The sequence below is a fragment of the Bos javanicus genome, chromosome 13 (assembly GCF_032452875.1).
Source record: "Bos javanicus breed banteng chromosome 13, ARS-OSU_banteng_1.0, whole genome shotgun sequence".
Lineage (NCBI taxonomy): Eukaryota > Metazoa > Chordata > Mammalia > Artiodactyla > Bovidae > Bos > Bos javanicus.
In genome coordinates this window covers 17,336,275-17,360,499 of record NC_083880.1, presented here as the reverse complement: position 1 = coordinate 17,360,499, position 24,225 = coordinate 17,336,275, and the positions used below count along the sequence as shown (strand labels likewise).

The 24,225-nt window shown below is 40.6% G+C and overlaps 2 protein-coding genes across 2 annotated transcripts in view; one reads left to right on the top strand and one right to left on the bottom strand.

The window, feature by feature from the left end:
- The window catches only part of LOC133258884 (uncharacterized), a 107,588-nt gene extending 102,222 nt beyond the window's left edge, over nt 1-5,366 (top strand). Inside the window, exon 4 of the mRNA XM_061435568.1 lies at nt 5,010-5,366. The gene's annotated coding sequence lies outside the window, so the exon portion shown is untranslated. The remainder of the gene's footprint in view (nt 1-5,009) is intronic.
- The window catches only part of LOC133258883 (ankyrin repeat domain-containing protein 26-like), a 78,916-nt gene that overhangs the window by 53,238 nt on the left and 1,453 nt on the right, over nt 1-24,225 (bottom strand). The window contains 9 exon segments of the mRNA XM_061435567.1: nt 1,344-1,540; nt 1,633-1,693; nt 4,710-4,779; nt 5,913-5,946; nt 10,107-10,174; nt 13,531-13,668; nt 15,380-15,486; nt 20,210-20,383; nt 20,542-20,656. Coding sequence (XP_061291551.1) covers nt 1,344-1,540; nt 1,633-1,693; nt 4,710-4,779; nt 5,913-5,946; nt 10,107-10,174; nt 13,531-13,668; nt 15,380-15,486; nt 20,210-20,383; nt 20,542-20,656 — 964 coding nt within the window.

Here is a 24,225-nt window from a genome sequence, read left to right as displayed (position 1 = left end):
AGCATAAATCATGATTTCATTCATTTAATGTATGTAATTACCCATTATTTGCTGACATTCAGAAAAAAGAAATCAGAATCTCTCCAGAGGAAAAAATACACTTCTACATTTCTTCTTTCAGACTGTTGCAGCTGAAAATTTTCTCATTTAATGAAGAGAGATTAAGAATCTCATTTATAAAATTATAAATTATAATTTTAGTAAAAAGAATAGATAAAATGCTTATGTATTTCCTCTTTATTTTCAGAAAGATCTAAAACACCCACCAAGGTTATAGCAAACAGTAAGATAAATTAGATAAGTACATTAAGTATCTAGCGTCGGACACGACTGAGCGACTGAACCGAACTGAAGTTAGAAACCACAATAAACAGAAGGGCCAAAAATTCTTAATTCACAATACGTCTCCAAAGGCCTAAAACAGGGCTCATCTTGAATTGTCTCTAAACGAAAGTTTTGCTAGGTTAAATAGAAGACATCGCTTCATTAATTTCAAAGTGAGAATTTTTTTAAAAAGAGAAATCACTTCAAATTTAAATGAACTTCCAGAGGGAACTATATTCAAAAAATATATATATACATACACAAGTATAAACAAATCACATTTCTGTACACCTGAAACTTACACAGTATTTTAAACTGACTACATTTCAATTCAATGAAAAAACAAGAACAACCACCAACCTCGAAAACCACCACCAAAAAAAAAAAAAAATAATAAGGAACACATTTTTTTTAGTTCTTCATAAAAATCATCTATATGTGATTCAAAAGAGTATGAGCATTGTTTTTTTACGACCTCCCTTTCTCTTCTTAAGTTGAATTTGAAATAATTTCTCACATATTTATAATATAGAGTTCCTGGTCTGACTGACCCCCACTATTTCTGTTGTGTTTGTATAATATCTGTCTCATCTTCACCCTCATTCCATCTTATATTCATCTTGTCCTTCTTAAAGGAATTCTTCCTCTTCATCCTCCTCCCCATCTTCATATTCATCTAGTTGTTTTTCCTCAGTTCAGTTCGGTTCAATCGCTCAGTAGTGTCTGACTCTTTGCGACCCCATGAATTGCAGCACACCAGGCCTCCCTGTCCATCACCAACTCCCGGAGTTCACTCCTCAGTGCTTTGTAATTCTTTTCTTTCATAACAGCATACTTAGCATGCCAATATTTATAAATCTGAATCATGCACTTGTATGCCTCTTATTATCACACCTTTTCGTATCGTGACTTTGAGGGCTTCTATTTCTGTGGTGGGATCCTTTTTGTCATCATAAGGATCAGGGGAATGGTATGTGAACAAATACAGGGAAAGAAGAGTTACAAACAGAACAACTTACCTTTGTACGACCAAGGCCTGCTACAGACTTGAGAAGTTTTGGAACAGGCTCAGGCGATGGGAAGGCAGGATGACAGATGCCCTCAAACCAGGGTGATGGTTTGGGAAATGTTTCAACCACATCTTCAACATTACTACCAGAATTATTGTCCTGAGAGAAAGTTGTACCCTCTGGTCTCAAAATACCACATTTTGCTTCTAGTACAGTGAAAACAGGAGAGAGTACATGAGAACATGTGTCATTTCAAATCAAGGAATAACACCAGGAGGACAGTCTTCAAATAACTTACTGTTTCTCTTAGATAGCTGAGAAGCCTTCATTAACTTCATTAACTTTGATTTCAGGACATGCTGGAGAAGAAAATAAGAGCTTGAAGAATATAACAAGTATCAACCTGAATAAAAGAATTATAACATCCTCCCTTCCTCTATGATCTAACACAAAGAGCACAGGGTCTGGAGTCATTCAGATGTGGATTCAAATCACAGTTCTGTCACTGACTGACCTGCTCATGGGGAAAGGATTATGACAGATGACATCAGAAGCACCAGATGTTCCTTTCCTTACCCCTAACTGACTGCTATACAAATACTAGGACACCTACTAGATTACTTTCTCTACCAAAATGTTCTAGAGTAATAATTTATCCCCGGTAGTTTAGAGCACTATTGAAAAACTAAGACATTTAAATTAATTGCTATGTTTTGAAATTTGCTTCCATGATTAATATATACATGGATTATCACTTGTGAAGGGTAATATGAAAGTTTAGGTTTTAACAGAACCTTATTTAGATGGGCTAGAACTGCAAACAGGATAAGCTACTTCTATTCTGTTTGTCAAACAGCTAGAGACCAATGAAACAGCGAAAAAAATTCAGCTACTTCTATGAAACAGGGAATAAACGGGGTTAAACCCATAGCTCAATGATCATGAATGAAAGCCACACTCTAAATAGAAAGCCATAAGCAAACATGTTCACAATAGAGGCAGAGAGAGATGGACTGAAAGAACAGACATTGAAGAAATGTGTTCTGCAAGGAAAAATTAGGTTAACAGTAAATATTTTTTAAAAAATTTAAAAAAGGTAGAGGAGGAAGAAGAAAGGAAAAAGTGAGACATTTCTAGTCAAGAACAAACTTTATGGAAAAAAAAAACAAGTATAATAAGGTATGTGGAGAAACACATATATTTAGAATGTATATACAATAGATCAGTACCATATCAGTATTCTTAAGGATATACTATGAGCAAAGCCTCTGTTTCATATGATTTTATTAATATATTTTATGCATCTACACTGTTCTTCAAATTTTATGAAAATATCAACATCAGTTCAGCTCAGTTCAGTTGCTCAGTGGTGTGCGACTCTTTGCGTTCCCATGGACTGAGCACACCAGGCTTCCCTGTTCATCACCAACTCCCAGAGGTTTTACAAACTCTTGTCCATTGAGTCGGTGATGCCATCCAACCATCTCATCCTCTGTTGTCCCCATCTCCTCCCGCCTTCAAACTTCCCCAGAATTGGTATTTTCCAATGAGTCAGTTCTTCGCATCAGATGACCAAGCTTCACCATCAGTCCTTTCAATGAATATTCAGGACTGATTTACTTTAGAATGTACTGATTGGATCTCTTTGCAGTCCAAGGGACTCTTGACAGTCTTCTCCAACACCACAGTTCAAAAGCATGAATTCTTTGGCACTCAGCCTGCTTTATAGTCCAACCCTCACATCCATACATGACTACTAGAAAAACCATAGCTTAGACTAGACAGAATTTTGCTGGCAAAGTAATGTCTCTGCTTTCCAATCTGCTGTCTAGGTTGCTCATAGCTTTTCATCCAAGGAGCAAGCGTCTTTTAATTTCATGGTTGTAGTCACCATCTGCAGTGATTTTGAAGCCCCCCAAAAGAAGTCTGTCACTGTTTCCATTCTTTCCCTATCTATTTGCCATGAAGTGATGGGACCAGATGCCATGATCTTCGTTTTCTGAATGTTGAGTTATAAGTCAACTTTTTCACTCTCCTCTTCCACTTTCATCAAGAGGCTCTTTAGTTCTTCTTCAATTTCTGCCATCATGGTGGTGTCATCTGAGTATCTGAAGTTATTGATATTTCTTCTAGCTATCTTGATTCCAGCTTCTGCTTCGTCCAGCCCAACATTTCACATGATGTACTCTGCATATAAGTTAAATAAGCAGGGGGATATTTTACATCCTTGATGTACTCCTTTCCTGATTTGGAACCAGTCTATTGTTCCATATCCAGTACTAACTGTTGCTTTTTGTCCTATATACAGATTTCTCTGGAGGCAGGTCAGATGGTCTGGTATTCCCATCTCTTGAAGAATTTTCTACACTTTCTTGTGATCCACAGAGTCAAATGGTTTAGCACAGTCAATAAAACAGAAGTAGATGCATTTCTGGAACTCACTTGCTTTTTTTATGATCCAGAGGATGTTGACAATTTGATCTCTGGTTCCTCTGCCTTTTCTAAATCCAGCTTGAACATCTGAAGTTCATGGTTCATGTACTCTTGAAGCCTGGCTTTTGAGCATTACTTTGCTAGCATGTGAGATGTGTGCCATTATGTAGTAGTTTGAACATTCTTTGGCATTGCCTTTCTTTGGAATAGGAAGGAAAGCTGACCTTTTCCAGTCCTGTGGCCACTGGTGAGTTTTCCAGATTTGCTGGCATATTGAGTGCAGCACTTTCACAGCATCATCTTTGAGGATTTGAAATAGCTCAACTGCAATTCCATCACCTCCACTATCACTTCACATTCCAGGATGTTTGGCTCTAGGTGAGTGATCACACCATCCTGATTATCTGGGTCATAAAAATCTTTTTTGTAGAGTTCTGTGTATTCTTGCCAACTCATCTTAATATCTTCTGCTTCTCTTCGTCCTTTATGGTGTCCATTTTTGCATGAAATGTTCCCATGGTATCTCTAATTTTCTTGAAGAGATATCTAGCCTTTCCCATTCTATTGTTTCCTCCATTTCTTTGCATTCATCATTGAGAAAGGCTTTCTTATCTCTCTTTGCTATTCTTTGGAACTCTGCATTCAAATGGGTATATCTTTCGATTTCTCTTTTGCCTTTTGCTTCTCTTCTTTTCTCAGCTATTTGGAAGGCCTCCTCAGACAACGACTTTGCCTTTTTGCTTTTCTTTTTCTTGGGGACAGTTTTGATAACTGCCTCTTGTACAATGTCATGAATCTCCATCCACAGTTCTTCAGGCACTCTGTTTTTCAGATCTAATCCCTTGAATCTATTTGTCACTTCCACTGTCTAATCATAAGAGTAAATACTACATGAAACTAATTTCAGAGCAGGAAAACTAATTTCACAACAGAACACTTTACCTTCGTTTTAAAATCTGAGACTTCATCGTTTGATGTAGGCCCTAAATCAACACCAGGTTTGTTGGGAAACCTTTAGAGAAAAAACATACAATAAAAATGAGTGAGCTCATGTCCTTGAACAAAAGAAAAAAGAAAAAAACAAGTGAAAGTTTGTCTATACATGAAATGAACTTTCTTGACATGAATAAAATTTGGCCTGTTTTAAAACAGCTTTTTTTTTAAAAATTTTTTAAAAGATTTCATGATGTGGACCACTTTAAAGTCTTTACTAAATTAGTTCCAATGGTGCTTCTATTTTAGGTTTTGGCTGTCTGACCCCGGGTTATGTGAGATCTTAGCTTCTCTGACTGAGCATCGAACCCACACTGCCTACGTTGGAAGATGTCTTACTAACCGTCTTAACCACTGCACCCCCAGGGAAGTCTCCAAAAAAGTTTTTGTTACCTATTTCTGCGTTCATCTCTCCCAACCTATGAAATATCTAGTTAACACTCATTCTTAGTTTCCATAACAGAGAGTGACAGCCAATGTATCGGCAGAGCCTAAAAATAATTTGTTTTCACCAAAAGTTCTAACAGCTGAACTGAAAATCCCATTGATGGATTGAAATAATTCTTGTTTGCCCAAACTGGAATAAACCTGATGACTTAAAGCAAAGCAGAAGAATAGGCTTTCCCTTCTCCGTTGTCTGTTCAAGGTTCAGAGACGAATCTGAGTCCGTCCAAAAGGGGAGTCTTGGTCCATCAGCAGGGATACCACTTACTGAGACGGCACCAATTCTCTAAGAAGTGAGTACACTTCTAAGAGGGAGTACAGGGAGTTTCCCCACAATGTCAAACTTAAAATGTACACAAGTCAAAGAACTAATTTATATCTTTAACTTATATGCTCCATGGGTACTTCTCAGTCTCTGCTGAGGGCCATGGGAGTGGACATGGGAGCCAGGAAGGCCAGTTGTCAAATCACAGGTCAACTCATTTTAACCAGGGTCGATTCATTAACCTCCTGAAACCACAGTTGCCTAATTAAGTAAAAGTAGGACACAGCTACTTTACAAAGCTGCTGTGATGACTCTATGAGGTCATAAATGTTAAGCATGTAATGCATTGTCTAACCCAGAGTAGAACACTCAACAACCATTAGTTTCTCTTCTCCATGTTCCCTTAGTTAAACATATAATTTAAAACATCCATAAAATCATACCTCCTTGAAGAGTGCTCTTCAGAACTCTCACCCACTATTAAAGAAGAAAGCAAGATACATTTTAAATCAACGGAAGTAAAATACGGAATAATAAAACCTCAAGACTGAGGCTTTGTTTAAAAGTATTCCTTTCAAACCACACCTGGAAGCCACACTAGAGGAAGGGGACAGTGGTTGTACTATACTCGTAGGCCACTAATGCCTAAGAACCACTCCTCCCCTTTATAGTCATCAAATGCAAAGCAAAACAACAAAGAAAAGAACTGCTGTTTACAATGACCATAATCCTAACCAAACTCCAGGAGACTGAGAGAAAATGATACTACACCATCAATACAATCAGTACTATAAGCTGACAATAGCATGCTTAAACAGCACAGTGTTTCTGGATTTCTATTGCCTGGAGCACTGAACAGAGACTATAGGTGTCTTGCTGGGACATGACAACTTCTCTGGCTCTTCAGTTCACAGTGAAAATGCCCTATCACAAGGAAGCTTGGTCAAAGGCACTGAACCTCAGAGCATGGTAAAATATTGGAAACAAAAGTCTTCTCTTCCTGGCCCTCTTTCCCAAGGCAAGAGAAGTATGAAAGATGTAGTGATTCCAGGTTTAGAAAGGATAATCTCTTGAAAGGCAGGTGGGGGAGGCCAACGGGTAAAGGGGCTCAATTCAGTGATAAGAATGGGACTAGACTTGTACTGGTGAGCATGAAGTAGGGTACATAGAAGCTGAACTTTTAAAAAAGTTCTATATATATATAGGGAACTATATATATATGTATATAGTGTATATATATATATGGAACTTGTTTAAAAAGTTCAGCTTCTGTGTGTGTCTGTGTATATATATATATATATATATATACACATATATATATACTAACATGTTTTAAAAGAATTTCTTGATGATGCTGTGAAAGTGCTGCACTCAATATGCCAGCAAATTTGGAAAACTCAGCAGTGGCCACAGGACTGGAAAAGGTCAGTTTTCATTCCAATCCCAAAGAAAGGCAATGCCAAAGAATGCTCAAACTACCGCACAATTGCACTCATCTCACACGCTAGTAAAGTAATGCTTAAAATTCTCCAAGCCAGGCTTCAGCAATATGTGAACCGTGAACTTCCTGATGTTCAAGCTGGTTTTAGAAAAGGCAGAGGAACCAGAGATCAAATTGCCAACATCCACTGGATCATCGAAAAAACAAACATCTATTTCTGCTTTATTGATTATGCCAAAGCCTTTGACTGTGTGGATCACAATAAACTGTGGAAAATTCTGAAAGAAATGGGAATACCAGACCACCTGATCTGCCTCTTGAGAAATATGTATGCAGGTCAGGAAGCAACAGTTAGAACTGGACATGGAACAACAGACTGGTTCCAAATAGGAAAAGGAGTACGTCAAGGCTGTATATTGTCACCCTGTTTATTTAACTTATATGCAGAGTACATCACGAGAAATGCTGGACTGGAAGAAACACAAGCTAGAATCAAGATGGCCAGAAGAAATATCAATAGCCTCAGATATGCAGATGACACCACCCTTATGGCAGAAAGTGAAGAGGAACTCAAAAGCCTCTTGATGAAAGTGAAAGTGGAGAGTGAAAAAGTTGGCTTAAAGCTCAACATTCAGAAAACGAAGATCATGGCATCCGGTCCCATCACTTCATGGGAAATAGATGGGGAAACAGTGGAAACAGTATCAGACTTTATTTTTCTGAGCTCCAAAATCACTGCAGATGGTGACTGCAGCCATGGAATTAAAAGATGCTTACTCCTTGGAAGGAAAGTTATGACCAACCTAGATAGCATATTCAAAAGCAGAGACATTACTTTGCCAACAAAGGTCCATCTAGTCAAGGCTATGGTTTTTCCAGTGGTCATGTATGGATGTGAGAGTTGGACTGTGAAGAAAGCTGAGCACCGAAGAATTGATGCTTTTGAACTGTGGTGTTGGAGAAGACTCTTGAGAGTCCCTTGGACTGCAAGGAGATCCAACCAGTCCATTCTGAAGGAGATCAGCCCTGGGATGTCTTTGGAAGGAATGATGCTGAAGCTGAAACTCCAGTACTTTGGCCACCTCATGCGAAGAGTTGACTCATTGGAAAAGACTCTGATGCTGGGAGGGATTGGGGGCAGGAGGAGAAGGGGACGACAGAGGATGAGACGGCTGGATGGCATCACTGACTCAATGGACATGAGTCTGAGTGAGCTCCGGGAGTTGGTGATGGACAGGGAGGCCTGGCGTGCTGCGATTCATGGGGTCGCAAAGAGTCGGACACGACTGAGCGACTGATCTGATATGATCTGATCTGAGACTATCTCCTTGCATTGCTCAAGAGTATCTGGACCACACAGAGCAGGATGGTCCAAAGAGTGCTGGGTACTAGTGAGGGATATCATTATATCAATCCTTCCCATTATAAGGCAAATGTTTATAGAAATCATGCTTTTTCAGCTTGGAAGGCATACATCATCACATCCTAAGCTGATGAACAAGGGGAGGGAGGGAAGGATGGAGGGAGCCACGGATTCTGGTGTTACTGGATAACATTTCCCAGGGGTCGTCATGATCTGAAGCTGGAGGGATGACTCACATGCAGTAACTCCAGAGGAGCACTGCAAGCTTGAGCAAGGAGAGCAGGGGCAATGATTTTTTAAATGTTTGCACCCTGTGACATCAGAACAATGCTTAGTACACAAAAGACTATCAGTCTTTTGAAAGTTATCAGTTTAGTGAACAAACAAAAAATAAGCATGTTTTCTTTGAAAATTGTGTTTAGAAAAATACAGAAATTAACCAGAGAAAACTCTATTCTGAGTCTATTGAAGACCAAGACACTGTCATCTCTGTGTCTCCTCTGACTAGTGTAATAAACCAACCTACAGTTCTTTGATAGATGTTTTTGCTGTTCAGTCACCAAATCGTGTCTGACTCTTGTGACCCCATGGACTACAGTTCACCAGGCTCTTCTGTCCATGGGATTTCCCAGGCAAGAGTACTGGAGTGGGTTGCCATTTTCTTCTCCAGGGGATCTTCCCGACACAGGGATCAAACCGTATCTCCTGCATTGGCAGGTTCTTTACACCTGAGCCACCTGAGAAGCCCCCTTTGATTAGATAGAGGTCTACTCAGTTAAACTTATCCTTGGATACCCTGTACAATGTGCTAGATGCCACATCCAGTGGATCTAATGCTGTTTTTGTTAATGCAAAGTATTTTTGTGCTTTTATTAGAACCTGCAGAGTCCCAAGTTGTTCTATTTGAATATCTATTATGATAATCTTTTAACTGATGGCAAGAGAACATCTTGTTCTTACAAAACTATACTCTCATGACAATTGTCCAACACACAAAAGAAAATATCTGATCCTAATGAAGTCATTCCGGGACTTGGTGATGAAGTCAACTCCAGGAGTTGGTGATGGACAGGGCGGCCTGGTGTGCTGTGATTCATGGGGTCGCAGAGTCGGACACGACTGAGTGACTGAACTGAACTGAACTGAATGAAGTCAACCTATCTCACTCTCTCTGGATCTGTAAGGAATGAAGTTGGTAATCTAGACCTGCTTGGTGCAATAAGGCAAAATAACTGGTTCTCAAGCAGGCATTGCTTTTCTGCCTTCTGTACAAGTGGTAGGTATCTTTCAGAAATAATCTCTCACTACTATGCTGCACACTGGCTCAGCTTTGCAGTTATTGTTTATCATTTCTTATCCTATCAGGAAGGGATTATTCAAGTTCCCAGTTTTAATGATGGGAACTATTTTAGTGAGACTAATCACTACACAGTGACTACTAACTATTCATTCACTAAATGCAAACCATTTCTAAAAGTGAAAGTTCACTTTCATAAGATGTCCAATCTGTTGTACTGTGACTATAGATGAAATATACATCATACTCACTTAAAAATTTTTTTCTGATTTACACAAAGATCTAATACAGGACTTTAGGGGCCATATTAAAGAGATGGATTTCTTTTCAGACAATACTGTCTTTGATGTTAAATCACCTACAATTAACTTCTTAAAGAACTCTGAATACTAGAGTATAAAGAAATTAATTTAAAAAATAAAATACACATGCAATTTACCCTAATTTTTTCATAGTTCTTTAATTATTGAAACTTCCTCATTCCTACTTTATCTATGGTAGAATCACCGAGAGTAATTCAGTATCAGATGACTTACCTGGGTTGCTATTTTCAGGAGAAGTTTTAGATCTCTTTTCTTTATATTCAGAAATCAGTTGGCAAAAACTATGTATTAAAAATGCAATAAATAATATTTTAACACTGATATGAAAAACAACTACCAAATTCTTAGATTATTTCAGACAATGTCAAAGATAATATCAAAACTTCAATTGTCACATACATTTCAAGTTTCTAAGTTCTATAAACTTTTATTTAGCATGTAGTAAAGGAGAAAGTAAAGGTCTATTTTCACCCTGCTTATTTAACTTATATGCAGAGTACATTATGAGAAACATTGGGCTGGATGAAGCACAAGCTGGAATCAAGATGGCTAGAAGAAATATCAATAACCTCAGATATGCAGATGACACCATCCTTATGGCAGAAAGTGAAGAAGAACTAAAAAGCCTCTTGATGAAAGTGAAAGAAGAGAGTGAAAAAGTTGGCTTAAAGATCAACATTCAGAAAACTAAGACCATGGCATCCGGTCCCATCATTTCATGGCAAATAGATGGGGAAAGAGCGACTGACTTTGTTTTGGGGGCTCCAAAATCACTCCAGATGGTGATTGCAGCCAAGAAATTAAAAGACGCTTACTCCTTGGAAAGAAAGTTAGATCAACTTAGCATATTAAAAAGCAGAGACATTACTTTCTCAACATAGGTCCATCTAGTCAAGGTTATGGTTTTTCCAGTAGTCATGTAGGGATGTGAGAGTTGTACTATAAAGAAAGCTGAGTGCAGAAGAAGTGATGCTTTTGGACTGCAGTGTTGGAAAAGACTTTTGAGAGTCCCTTGGACTGCAAGGAGATCCAACCAGTCCATCCTAAAGGAAATCAGTCCTGGGTGTTCATTGGAAGGACTGATGTTGAAGCTGAAACTCCAACATTTTGGCCATCTGATACGAAGAGCGGACTCATTTGAAAAGACCTGATGTTGGGAAAGATTGAAGGCAGGAGGAGAAGGGGACAACAGAGGATGAGATGGTTGGATCACTGACTCAATGGACATGACTTTGGGTAAACTCTGGGAGTTGGTGATGGTCAGGGAGGCCTGGCATGCTGCGGTTCATGGGGTCCCAAAGAGTCGAACACAACTGAGCAACTGAACTAAACTGAAAGGAGAAAGAAAAGGAAGATGAAGTAGTCATGAACTCAGGGCAGTACAGCTCCAATAATTAACTAGATTTGGCTTGGCATACAAAAAAATCTCTCGAGCTTGCAAATCCTAGCTCTATAACCAACTGTTCTTTGTTCCTGGAGGAGTTGTTTCTCTTCAGTTCAAAGTCTTCCTCTACATAACTGGGATATTACTACCTTATTTCACAAGAGGGTTAATAGGATGTAATGAGATAATATACCCCCCAAATGCTTGCAGAAACAGTCAAAGGGTGGAATAATTTCATCTTCAGCTTTATTGCTGTAACTACTTTGAAATTCCAAGTAAATCCCAATGTGTGCTTTTTCATACGTTTAACATTCAAGTGTTGCATGAAACTGTTATTAATTCTGGTAATTAGCTGTTTTTTGTGGTTTGTAATTTAGGGAATATCAGCTCTTATATAATGTGTACCTAAATTTATTTATAACATATGAATTCACTACATGAGAGAACATAATGCTCCCCCAATATTGCAGCTAATTACACCAAGAGCAGACTATGCTATGCTATGCTAAGTCACCTCAGTCGTGTCCAACTCTGTGTGACCCCATAGACGGAAGCCCACCAGGCTCCCTCGTTCCTGGGATTCTCCAGGCAAGAACACTGGAGTGGGTTGCCATTTCCTTCTTCAATGCATGAAAGTGAAAAGTGAAAGTGAAGTCACTCAGTCGTGTCCGACTCTTAGCGACACCATGGACTGCAGCCTACCAGGCTCCTCCGTCCATGGGATTTTCCAGGCAAGAGTACTGGAGTGGGGTGCCATTGCCTTCTCCGAAGAGCAGACTAATCACAATCAAGACCCGGCCTGGACCACTACTCTTCCTTCTCTACCTACTCAAACTCTGAACCAGCAGATCTTTCTGCCAATGGTTTTTAATCTCCATGTTCCTCTCCAATTCATTTGGAAGACATATCCCTACTCTTACACTGGGTACTGGCAAGTTCTAGACAGGGCTTACCTCTCTGAATTTCAACTATCTTACTTGAGATTTAGGGATTTCTGCTGAATGGATTCAGTATGGGGCAGATTCTGAAAACATTTAAAGTGGAGGCAGACAGAAATCCATTGGAAGGTTTTCATTATTACAGGAAACAGATCCCATGAGGAGCCAAGCATAATTAGGGAATCTCAGGCAAGCTGGCACCCACTACTCTGGGAAGGATGACAGGGAACCTGTGACCTAAGAAAAGGTGCCCCCACAGGACAGAAAGCTGCCTTGAGGTTCAAGTCTAGATACAAAGGAGAAAGGGAAGTCTGCTCAATCCCTGCAGGAGCACTTGACCCTCTCTGACAGCCTAAAATGGTCCCCACTGACATCTGCTAGCAGAAAAGATAAATAAGAGCCTCAAGGGCACCTCATCGTGAAGATCTAGGCCTACATGTGGGCTCCACATAAGATCTCTGACTGAGGGGGGCAGCTAGGCGGCCCAGCTGCCCGAACTGGGTGCTGGAGCTTTGTTTGCAACTGTGACTGAGCGACAAGCATACATATGAGAACAAAGGAGCTCTCACTCTGAAGTCGACCTGTGCATCATCTTAAAGGCTGGGGAACCTGGATCCCGAGGGGCGGCCTGGGAGCAAAGGTCAATTGTGAGCCCACCGCAGGATGAGTTTTTTTGTTTTTTTGTTTTCCTTTTAAAATGATTTTATTAAAGTCTTTATAGAGCCAATCCAGACTCCAGATCCAGCTGCCAAGCAGACCCTGTCAAGACCAGCTGTAGCAGCAGTGCTCAGCAGTGCTCAGCAGTAGAATCAATGCAAGCAACAGAATGATGAGAAGGAACTATTTTTTCCCCTCCAAATGACTTGCGGAAGAGGACTGTCTCGTTGATTTTAGGGAATCCGCCGGGTTCTTGGAAAATTCAAGCAGAAGCGTATAGAGAGGCAAGTCCTCAAGAGAAAACAGGATTTGCTGCTGAACTAAATATTTCAAGACCCAAAGAACTAGTTAGAAATATCACAACTGTGACACTGTTCATACGCCATATCGAGAGGTCACACTTGGAATGAAATGGCTAATGTCAAGCTTTCTAAGGATCAAGGTCTACATGTCCTGAGATAAAGCACTCCGAGCCCACAGCCAAGAGTCACTAAGTGGCCTTTGCTTGGCTTTCAGCTCTTGAGGGGGAACATCTCAGCATCTTTCTCCAAACTGCCTACACCAAACTGGAACTCTCACTGGTCACGTAGCAAGTAACAGTTAAAATTATTTTTGGCTGCAGTTTAGTGAGAACTGGCATTTTAATGTGAACACTTACATATTAAAACCACTAATAACGGCATATTCTTCTGCAGTCCATCCAAAAACATCTTGAGAAAAGATGTCAGCACCTTGCTGAAGAAGAAGTCTGACGACATCTGGTGATTCATACATGACAGCAAGCATGAGGGCTGTTCTAAAACAACAGAGAGATGACTTCAGCCTCAGGAAGCTGAGTTGACTTACCTACACAGTTAATTTGATATGCTTCACCAAGTGAACGCCTTGCCCTTTCATGAGGGACTGACCATTTACAGGCTCAAGTGTTCATCAATGGCACCCCACTCCAGTACTCGTGCCTGGAAAATCCCATGGACGGAGGAGCCTGGTGGGCTGCAGTCCATGGGGTCACTAGGAGTCGGACACGACTGAGCGACTTCCCTTTCACTTTTCACTTTCATGCATTGGAGAAGGAAATGGCAACCCACTCCAGTGTTCTTGCCTGGAGAATCCCAGGGACGGGGGAGCCTGGTGGGCTGCCGTCTATGGGGTCGCACAGAGTTGGACACGACTGAAGCGACTTAGCAGCACTGCACCGAGGGAAAAGAAGCCTCCTGTCCCACTGGGATGCCAGGCAGCAGCACTTACTATTTCAAAAGTCCCTGATGGGGACTTCCCTGGTGGGCCAGTGGATAAGACTCCAGGCTCCCCCATGCAGGGGGCCTAGGTCAGGGAACTTGATCTCATATGCTGCAACTAAGAGTTCCCACAACTAGGACCCCATGCAACCAAATAAATAAATGTCTTTTTTAAATAATAATAAAGTCCTTGATGGACAAGAAACGATCCTGAGGTCACTTATCTGAGGCAGGTGACTATTTAAGGGATAAATTCCCCATTTCCTCCTTAGTCTGATATATTCGGCTTCAACGTCAGCTAGAGGTTGGGTTAAGGAAAGGCTACTTGCAGGTTTAAATCAAAAATATTGATATTAATGGGAATAAAAATAGTCATGGTGGCAGTTAATGATGTGGACAAGCATGTGCTAGGCACTAAAAATGAAATACTATATATAAAATCTTTCTTACACACAGGCACCTTTGAAAGATGCATTACTATTTGCCTTGTGTATCAGGAAACTTATTTGCTGATGATAGCCCTAATCGGTAGGAAACCTAGGAACTGAACCTAGCCTGAATCTAAAGCCCATCATTTTCGTCTGTATCATTCACCTCTGATTTGTCTCTGTTAAAGGAACTATTTATCCAATCAAAGCTATCTTTCTTCCTTCTACCTGCATTAAAAATGAAAATACCAAAATGTACTAAAATGAAAACCTGATGAGCCCACAGGATCTGGTGACAGTGAGTCATAACCACCTTTTTGTGGCTGTTGTTATTTAGTCGCTATGTTGTATCTGACTCTTTTGCAATCTAATAACATCAGCATTCTTCAAACAAAGTAATTTAAAACAAAGAGTTATCCATAAGACAAAACCAAGTCTTTTAGGTTTACTATGCATCTTATAAAAATACATACATAGAAAGTAGAGGTTAAAGAATTCTTTTAAAAGAATTAAGAAACTCGATACTATCATGAGGTGAACTAAAAAGCAGAATCCATATTTCATAAAGCTAATAAAACTAATTTGAAATCCCTCAGCTATTACCAGATCAACCAAACAAACAAAAAACAGGTTGCATATGACATCAGTCAATATTATAAAGGAATATGAATCCTGCTATACATTCTTGCTATATATTGTTCATGGTTCCCGGTCAGAATAACTGACTTTCTACCTAAGTGATGATGTGTTGATCACAAATGAATCCTCTTATTCATTTAATCTTGATATTACCATCCTAGAACAGCACTAAGGGTTTTAAAAAGAAAAAGAACAACGGTACCTTTTCATCTTATCAACCGCATGTATATTTGCTTTTTTCTTTACTAAAAACTCCACCATTTGCCCTCTCTTTTCACATATCGCAAGTAGCAGTGGTGTCAGGTCATCCTGTAAAACAGGGAAAACCATGTCTAATGTACACAGTTAACCTATTTCTAAACTGAAATTAAAACCGTGCAATAGATTCTCTGAACTTAGAAATAAAAGTCAAAAAGTAAATCAAAGAGAGCCCCCTCCTCCTCATCACCCTGTGCACCTTCTTTCTCTTTAATCTGCTCCTCCTCTGGGCCTTCCCTGGTGGTCCAGTGGCTAAGTGTCAAGCTCCCAATGCAGGGGGTGTGAGTATCATTTAGCTACTGTATCAACTGCACATTTTAGGGACAATGCTGAGGCAGAAATATATAATACTATCTGTAGCATGCATAACCTATCCAAGGATGACCATGAGTAAACTCAAAAGGTTTACAGACATTCCAGTGGGAATATTATTCTCTACATGAACATGCCAAGAGGGAAACTTTTTCTTTTTTTCAAAAAATCAACTGTGGGAACCCTGTTTTACTGCTTTCTCAGACATGTCTCCTGGAATTTAATCTTACTCATTCTCTCTTCCTTGCTTGCTCTTTCCACCGCCCTTCCTTAAGTTAGACATTCTGGCTGACAGGTCAGCATTCGCTAGATGCTAACTGCATGCAGAATGAGCGCCCTCCCCACCTTATCTTCAAAGACCCTTCTTGATGACTCTCATGTGATTACCTCCAGACCACCAGAAGGAAGCTTCCAAAATCCTAGAGTTCTGGTGTCTGTCTTGCTTTACTGCAACATAAAATTACCAATAAATACATGCTCAACATTTTCTCGGGGAGTTGCTCTTCCATCAGCTCTCCCTGTGCTGTCTCTTATAATCTTGTGTGTTTGTGAGAGTTATTCAGTGTGAAACTGCCACAACCAACTTAAAAATTCTAATTTGAAAAATTCAATCCCATTCTTAAGAGATTTTTTAAAATATGAAATCAATTATAGATTAATTAGACTGTCTTTAAAAACCTTCAAATATTTATCAAAATAAACTATCAATCAAAAATTGGAAATTCAAATGCTTATGGACAGAAAGCTGATGACCTGAGTAAGTGAAAAAGCCAGGTGAGACTGGTAACCCCGAAAACACGTGTCCCATACAGAAGGGGTGGCCTCTGCACACAGACCAAACAGTAGGATGGGCTCAAGGGCATCCAGATTTGGTCCTTGGAGAAGCCTGGACTTCTGCATGAGCCTCCTAAATTTGAAATGTTGACTCAATGTGTGGAGGTAACTAAACATATCCAAGGGCCATGTTTGGTTTATGGCCCACTTTTGGTTTTATGTTTGCTGTTTCCAAACAGATGGGTATAAAGCAAATATTTGTATGTGAAACCTTTCCTTTCTTTAGTATCATATGTTTCACAAAAAAAGTGGGGCCCCATATGTAATAAACATGGCTATTAAGACTCATAATTCAAGTAAACATAAATTCTTTTAAAAAGACTCATAATTTACAGTCAAGAATGTTTCCACTGCCTGTTGAAACTACAGTCTATCTCTAGAATTCTTCTAGACTGTTAATCAAATGGAAAATGAGTTTCCAAGCCTGCTGAAAATAAACGCTTAAAACAATTCCCCTCTGTACTGTTACTAACTTCACGGGTTTTAGAGCTCTCATCTGCTTATGCCAGGGATCAGCAATTCTAACAGACACACTGCAAGAGTCTGTCCTGCAGATGATACCAAAAAAGGCTCAGGAGTTACTATTACTGCAATCAGGAAAACCCTGTTGGTAACAAACATCTGTTGACCTAATGACCTGGATGATAAGTGAAGGTGCAAAATCCTTAAAGTGTCAGACTCTACAGACGAAGTGACTTCGCCATGAGCAAATCGCTAAAGACTCTCGGAGGGTCACCGAATGATGAGTGGTTGGAAGGAAAAGGGGTTGTTGTTCAAGCCCATAGATATTGCCAAAGATACTCCTTTTAATGTCTCAAACATGGGGCAGAGAAAAAGTCAGGCTAATAGTGTTGGAAAGGAGGGAGCTGATGGAAGCAGCTAGCATTGATCAAACTCCAGCCCTTCTAGAGACTACTTTATTTTGTGAAGGGGGCATTTAGAAATTACATGTATTCATTCCATAGTTATTCATCAAGGATTGGATCAGAATCTCAAGGGAATAGTTCTAAATACACATGTCCAAATGTTCCTCAATTTACTCAGTCAAAATCTACAGCAAACAGCCTAGGCTTATACATTTTTAAAAGAAGTTTTCCCAAATAATTGTGGTTCACCAGCAGAATATAACTGAGAATTACTGCAGCAACCACTCCAGTCTCATCCCTTACTCATACGGCCAATTCCTTCTCTTATGTGAAGGTGTGAATAAAAAAGAAAAGTGTAAGAGGCAAGAGTCATCAAAACTGCAATTTTTAAAAATTTCCTGGGTAAACAGTGGTAGAATAGGGACTAGTAAACCCAAAAGGCAACCTGATCTCATTATTTATAAACCCCTTACTTCCTTCCCATCAAGACATTCCAGATGGGAGAGCAGAGTCTAGACTCTTATCTAAGTGGATGGTTCTGCCAGAATAGGATAATATCAGGTAGTTATTTGTTCTCTCTTAATTCCCACTTCATCACCACCTGTTCACTGTCAGTGTTTTGCTCAGAGTCTTCTTAAAACTGGCACCTAGGCAAGTTTACAATTCACTCACACTCTTTTTCAAAATAACAACTATTATCCCTGAAAACTGAAAAGCATATAAGAAATCTATAAACTGAAGGGAATGAAAAGCACAAACCAAAATCTCGGGACTTCCGTGGTGGTCCCGGGGCTGGGTCTCAGCGCTCCCAGTAAAGGCCTGGGTTCGACCCCTGGTCAGGAAACTAGATCCTACATGCTGAAACTAAGCCCAGCTCAGCCAAATAAATAAATATTAAAATAAATGAATCCCCTTCTTGGCATTTCCCAACTGCCAAAATTCCAGCTTGACTTGCAACTTTTCACTTGCTTGCTCCTTTTCCTTTCCTTTTACCCTCTTAAGACTTGGGCAATGAGAGAGAAACTGTGTTTATATAAACCATTTTTCATAAAATGGGAATTTGTGAACAGCAGCAAGATTTCTATTATGTTGTAAAATGCTTTCGTTATGTTTGAATTTTAAGACAAAGTCTACTGAGGCAAATTTTGCTTTACTGTGTTATTTTAGAGTGATTAAAAAAAAAAAAAAAAACCTTAAGTGGGGGAAAATATTTGGAAAATGTTTTACCTCTAACAAGTGCAGTGTTATCACAAATACCAGCCAGAAACACATAAAGGAATGCTTTACTCTCTAAAGCTTGAGAAATATCTTGATTAAAGTGAAATCTTAGACAGTTTAGTTTCTTCAAAATACTTTCATTCAGGGAAGACTGGAGCTTCCAAACACGGAAAACTGAGCCCACCTGTGAGAGTGGAGGGAGTTCCTGGCGGTGCTGAAGAGGCCGGACTTCACATGCTTCCTGAAGAAAGAGCAGGAGGGGCAGCTCCCCAGGCACAGCTGCCACCCCTCAGAGCAGCTCCCCGGGGCTGAGCGTGGAAGACCCCGAGGGGTACCTGGTGAACCAAGTGGTCACCAGCACAAGAGAACGCCCTTGCTGGGTGTCAAACATGACCTGACCCGCCTGGCTGGATCTCAGAACCCGGGGTCCTGGAGGGCTCAGCGCTCCAGGCCTGCTGCCTCCCGGGCCCACTTGCACTCACCCAGCTCCCCCTGCTGGGCACTGGGTCTCCTTCCTCCTCTGCCCACCCCCAGCAGCCCACATTCCCTGAGCCCCTGTAAACAGCCAGTGCCCATATCACTTCACTCCCCTCAGGCCTTCATTTCCTGTGGGCTCAGAGCCCACCACCCACTCCCACGCATGTTCTAATGGGAAAGCCTTCCTTCTAGGGTAGAAGGGTGGCTGGCAGACAGAGCTCTGCCCTTTCTGGGGGCACCGACTTCTTTCACCCCCGCACCCTGACTCGGGTTTGGAATTGTTTTTCCATGGTTACAGGGCCTCATGGACACTATTCAAGTCAGGGAATGTTTAACAGGAGGATTCCTACGTGCTGTTTCTCACAAGTCCTTTGTTTCTTTTTAAGCGGAACAGCACGCTGCTCCCAGGAACTGGGGTCATTGTGTGAGACAGGCTTGAATCTCCTTTAGTAAACATCTCTTTACGACAAAACTGGTTAGTCTCGATCCCCTTTCTTGAGATACGGATTGTCTCCTGAGCTTGTGACCATCATCATCCCTTGTTCCCTTGGTAACGGCTACTGTACCTTTGGTTTTCTGATCTTTATCATTGACGAAAGAAACTTCTTGTACTACAGCCTATATATACTCACAGAAAAATCATTAAAGCACCTTTGCTCCATCAGAGCTTGGGTCCCCGTGTCTGTCTGTCTGTCTTTCTCTCTCTCTCCCCGGCTGATTCCTTGGAGCACAGAGACCCGTCTTGCTCACTCTCCTGCCCGGGCTTCTAAGACTCTCTCGAGAAGGCGCCCTGTGCCTTCAACCCCCTCGAGAGGGCGCCGGGTGCCTTCGTGAGAGACGCAAGTCCTGTCTCAAGGACTTTATTGGTTTTCTGCGTAAACCAGGGAGTATCGGCCTCTTTCTTTCTCTCACTTTCTTATCGTCACCTCCAGACGGCCAGGTCCCGGTCCATTAAAGGACCTCAACAATTCGGTTTACCTATTTACATACTGTTGTAAATAAAACTCTTGTAGATTAAAAAAAAATGCTTCACAAACATTTGGTAAATAAAGTTAGGTGACCAATACCTTGTTCCTGGCTTCTATATCAGCGTCATAGGACAGCAGCTTTGCTGCGAGTGATAAATTCTGGCAAAAGACAGCGTAGTGGACAGCGGTGTTGCCACAGACGTCCATGACATTTGGGTCGGCACCATGCTCCAGCAGAAGAGTCACACACTCCTCCTCTTGGCATTCTACGGCCTGTCAGTGTTGTGCCAAGAAACAGAGTGTAAATTCTAGGAATTCAAAGTAAACAGGCCACAAGCTTCACCAGTTTGCTATATTTCAATGAGATAAATTCACTTTTAGTCTCAGGAAATCACACCCATCTCATGTGGACACGGTTCGCTGCCCCATACCTTCATCAGCGCTGTCCTCTTTTCATTGTCACAGAGGTTAAGCAGGCATTTTCTCTCCAGGAGGAGAGTGACCACCGCTGAATGGCCATTGGCACAGGCCACGTGGAGCGCAGTCCTACAAAAGCAAGAGCAGTTTTTAGGAAACCCTAGTGTTACTGTTTCAAAGCAAACAATCGTTCCTGTGATTGAAAACATTCAATAGCATGCTATTCCTATCACTCTAAAACAAATATTTTGTTTTCTTCTGGACAAAGAACAGTCTATATTCACTTTAGCTCTTCTTACCTCAGTAATCAAAGAACTATCTACTTGAATAGAACGAGCGTGACCTTGAGATTCAGCTTAACTTGGGTTTGTATTTGACTTTCACTCTGTCACTCATTAGCCATTGCTCAGCCTCTCTGTGCCTCAATTTCCTCATCAACAGAATGGAGAGGGAGTAGTAGTTATCTCACAGGGCAGCACTGTGATGCTTACATGAGAGCCATGCAAAGGGTGCAGAACCGTTCCTGGCAGATAACAGCTCAGTAACTGTTAGGTCATATTATCATATTTATTGCTAGTACAACTAGTTTACAAGGACAACATCTCAATGAAGTCAAAGGATATGACACCTCCTTTGCAGATATATTTTGAGTATTAGAGACAACATTGTACTTCGGTGATTCTAATATGCTCATTTTCTCACATTTTAATGTCTCTGACATTGGAATATAATTTATAATTCACAGACTTTACAAATTGTAGAATTTTTGTTTGTCCATTTCTCTTTTTTCCTGTTGGTCTAATTCCCATGAGGTGTTTTCATCTAAGTCTGCTTTAGAGATGATGTATAATATATATTATTATATAACACAGGTGTACGACACAGTGATCCACAATTGTTAAAGGTTATACTGCATTTAAAGTGACTAAAAAATATTAGCTATATTCCCCATGTTATACAACAAATCTTTGTAGCTTGCAGGATTTTAGTTCCCTCACCAGAGATCGAACCCTGGGCCCAGAGCAGTGAGTCTTAACCACTGGACTTCCAGGAAATTCCCAAGATTCCCTTGACTTCTGAAAAGGCTGAAAGTTGTCACAGGATACCAATCCTCACAAAAAATTCTAAAACAAATTGAAAGTGCCAAATTATTTTTATCTGTGCCACATTCCTATGGAATATGGAATGAAGCAGGGCAAAGGCTAATAGAGTGTTGCCAAGAGAACACACTGGTCATAGCAAACACCTTCTTCCAACAACACAAGAGAAGACTCTACACATGGATGTCACCAGATGGTCAACACCAAAATCAGATTGATTATATTCTTTGCAGCCAAAGATGGAGAAGCTCTATACAGTCACCAAAAACAAGACTGGGAGCTGACTGTTGCTCAGATCATGAACTCCTTATTGCCAAGTTCAGACTTAAATTGAAGAAAGTAGGGAAAACCACTAGACCATTTAGGTCTGACCTAAATCAAATCCCTTATGATTGTACAGTGGAAGTTAGAAATAGATTTAACGGACTAGATCTGATAGATAGAGTCCTTGATGAACTATGGACAGAGGTTCGTGACATTGTACAGGAGATAGGGATCAAGACCATCCCCATGGAAAAGAAACACAAAAAAGCAAAATGGCTGTCTGAGGAGGCCTTAGAAATAGCTGTGAAAAGAAGAGAAATGAAAAGCAAAGGAGAAAAGGAAAGATATAAGCATCTGAATGCAGAGTTCCAAAAAATAGCAAGGAGAGATAAGAAAGCCTTCCTCAGCGATCAGTGCAAAGAAATAGAGGAAAACAACAGAATGGGAACGACTAGAGATCTCTTCAAGAAAATTAGAGATACCAAGGGAACATTTCCTGCAAAGATGGGCTCAATAAAGGACAGAAATGGTATGGACCTAACAGAAGCAGAAGATATTAAGAAGAGGTGGCAAGAATATACAGAAGAACTATACAAAAAAGATCTTCATGACCAAGATAATCACAATGGTGTGATCACTGACCTAGAGCCAGATATCCTGGAATGTGAAGTCAAGTGGGCCTTAGAAAGGATCACTACGAACAAAGCTAGTGGAAGTGATGGAATTCCACTTGAGCTATTTCAAATCCTGGAAGATGATGCTGTGCAAGTGCTGTACTCAATATGCCAGCAAATTTGGAAAACTCAGCAGTGGCCACAGGACTGGAAAAGGTCAGTTTTCATTTCAACCCCAAAGAAATGCAATGCCAAAGAATGCTCAAACTCCCACACAATTGCACTCATCTCACACTCTAGTAAAGCAATGCTCAAAATTCTCCAAGCCAGGCTTCAGCAATATGTCAACCATGAACTTCCAGATGTTCAAGCTGGTTTTAGAAAAGGCAAAGGAACCAGAGATCAAATTGCCAACATCCACTGGATCATCGAAAAATCAAGAGAGTTCCAGAAAAACATCTACTTCTGCTTTGTTGACTATACCAAAGCCTTTGACTGTGTGGATCACAATAAACTGTGAAAAATTCTGAAAGAAATGGGAATACCAGACCACCTGACCTGCCTCTTGAGAAACCTATATGCAGGTCAGGAAGCAACAGTTAGAACTGGACATGGAACAACCGACTGGTTCCAAATAGGAAAAGGAGTACGTCAAGGCTGTATATTGTCACCCTGCTTATTTAACTTATATGCAGAGTACATCATGAGAAAGGCTGGGCTGGAAAGCACAAGCTGGAATCAAGATTGCGGGGAGAAATATCAATAACCTCAGATATGCAGATGATACCACCCTTATGGCAGAGAGTGAAGAGGAACTAAAGAGCCTGTTGATGAAAGTGAAAGAGGAGAGTAAAAAAGTTGACTTAAAGCTCAGCATTCAGAAAATGAAGATCATGGCATCTTGTCCCATTACTTCATGGCAAATAGATGGGGAAACAGTGGAAACAGTGTCAGACTTTATTTTGGGGGGCTCCAAAATCACTGCAGATGGTGATTGCAGCCATGAAATTAAAAGACACTTACTCCTTGGAAGAAAAGTTATGACCAATCTAGATAGCATATTGAAAAGCAGAGACATTACTTTGCCAACAAAGGTCTGTCTAGTCAAGGCTATGGTTTTTCCCGTAGTCATGTACGGATGTGAGAGTTGGACTGTGAAGAAAGCTGAGTGCCGAAGAATTCATGCTTTTGAACTGTGGTGTTGGAGAAGACTCTTGAGAGTCCCTTGGACTGCAAGGAGATCCCATCAGTCCATTCTAAATGAGATCAGTTCTGGGTGTTCTTTGGAAGGAATGATGCTAGAAACTCCAGTACTTTGGCCACCTCATGTGAAGAGTTGACTCATTGGAAAAGACTCTGATGCTGGGAGGGATTGGGGGCAGGAGGAGAAGGGGACGCCAGAGGATGAGATGGCTGGATGGACGGAAAGAGTTGGAGTGAACTCCGGGAGTTGGTGACGGACAGGGAGGCCTGGCGTGCTGCGATTCATGGGGTCACAAAGAATCGGACACGACTGAGCAACTGAACTGAACTGACTGAAATCAACTTTCAGATTTTTTTTCTTTTCTTGTTTTGGTGCTGAAACCCAGGAAACTCCAGAATTGTTGCCTTTGAAACCATTCTTAGAGAGGTCTCTGGGGTGGGATATGTGTATTCTTACAACTGATTTATGATGTTGTACAGAGGAAACCAACACAACATGGTACAGCAACCACCATCC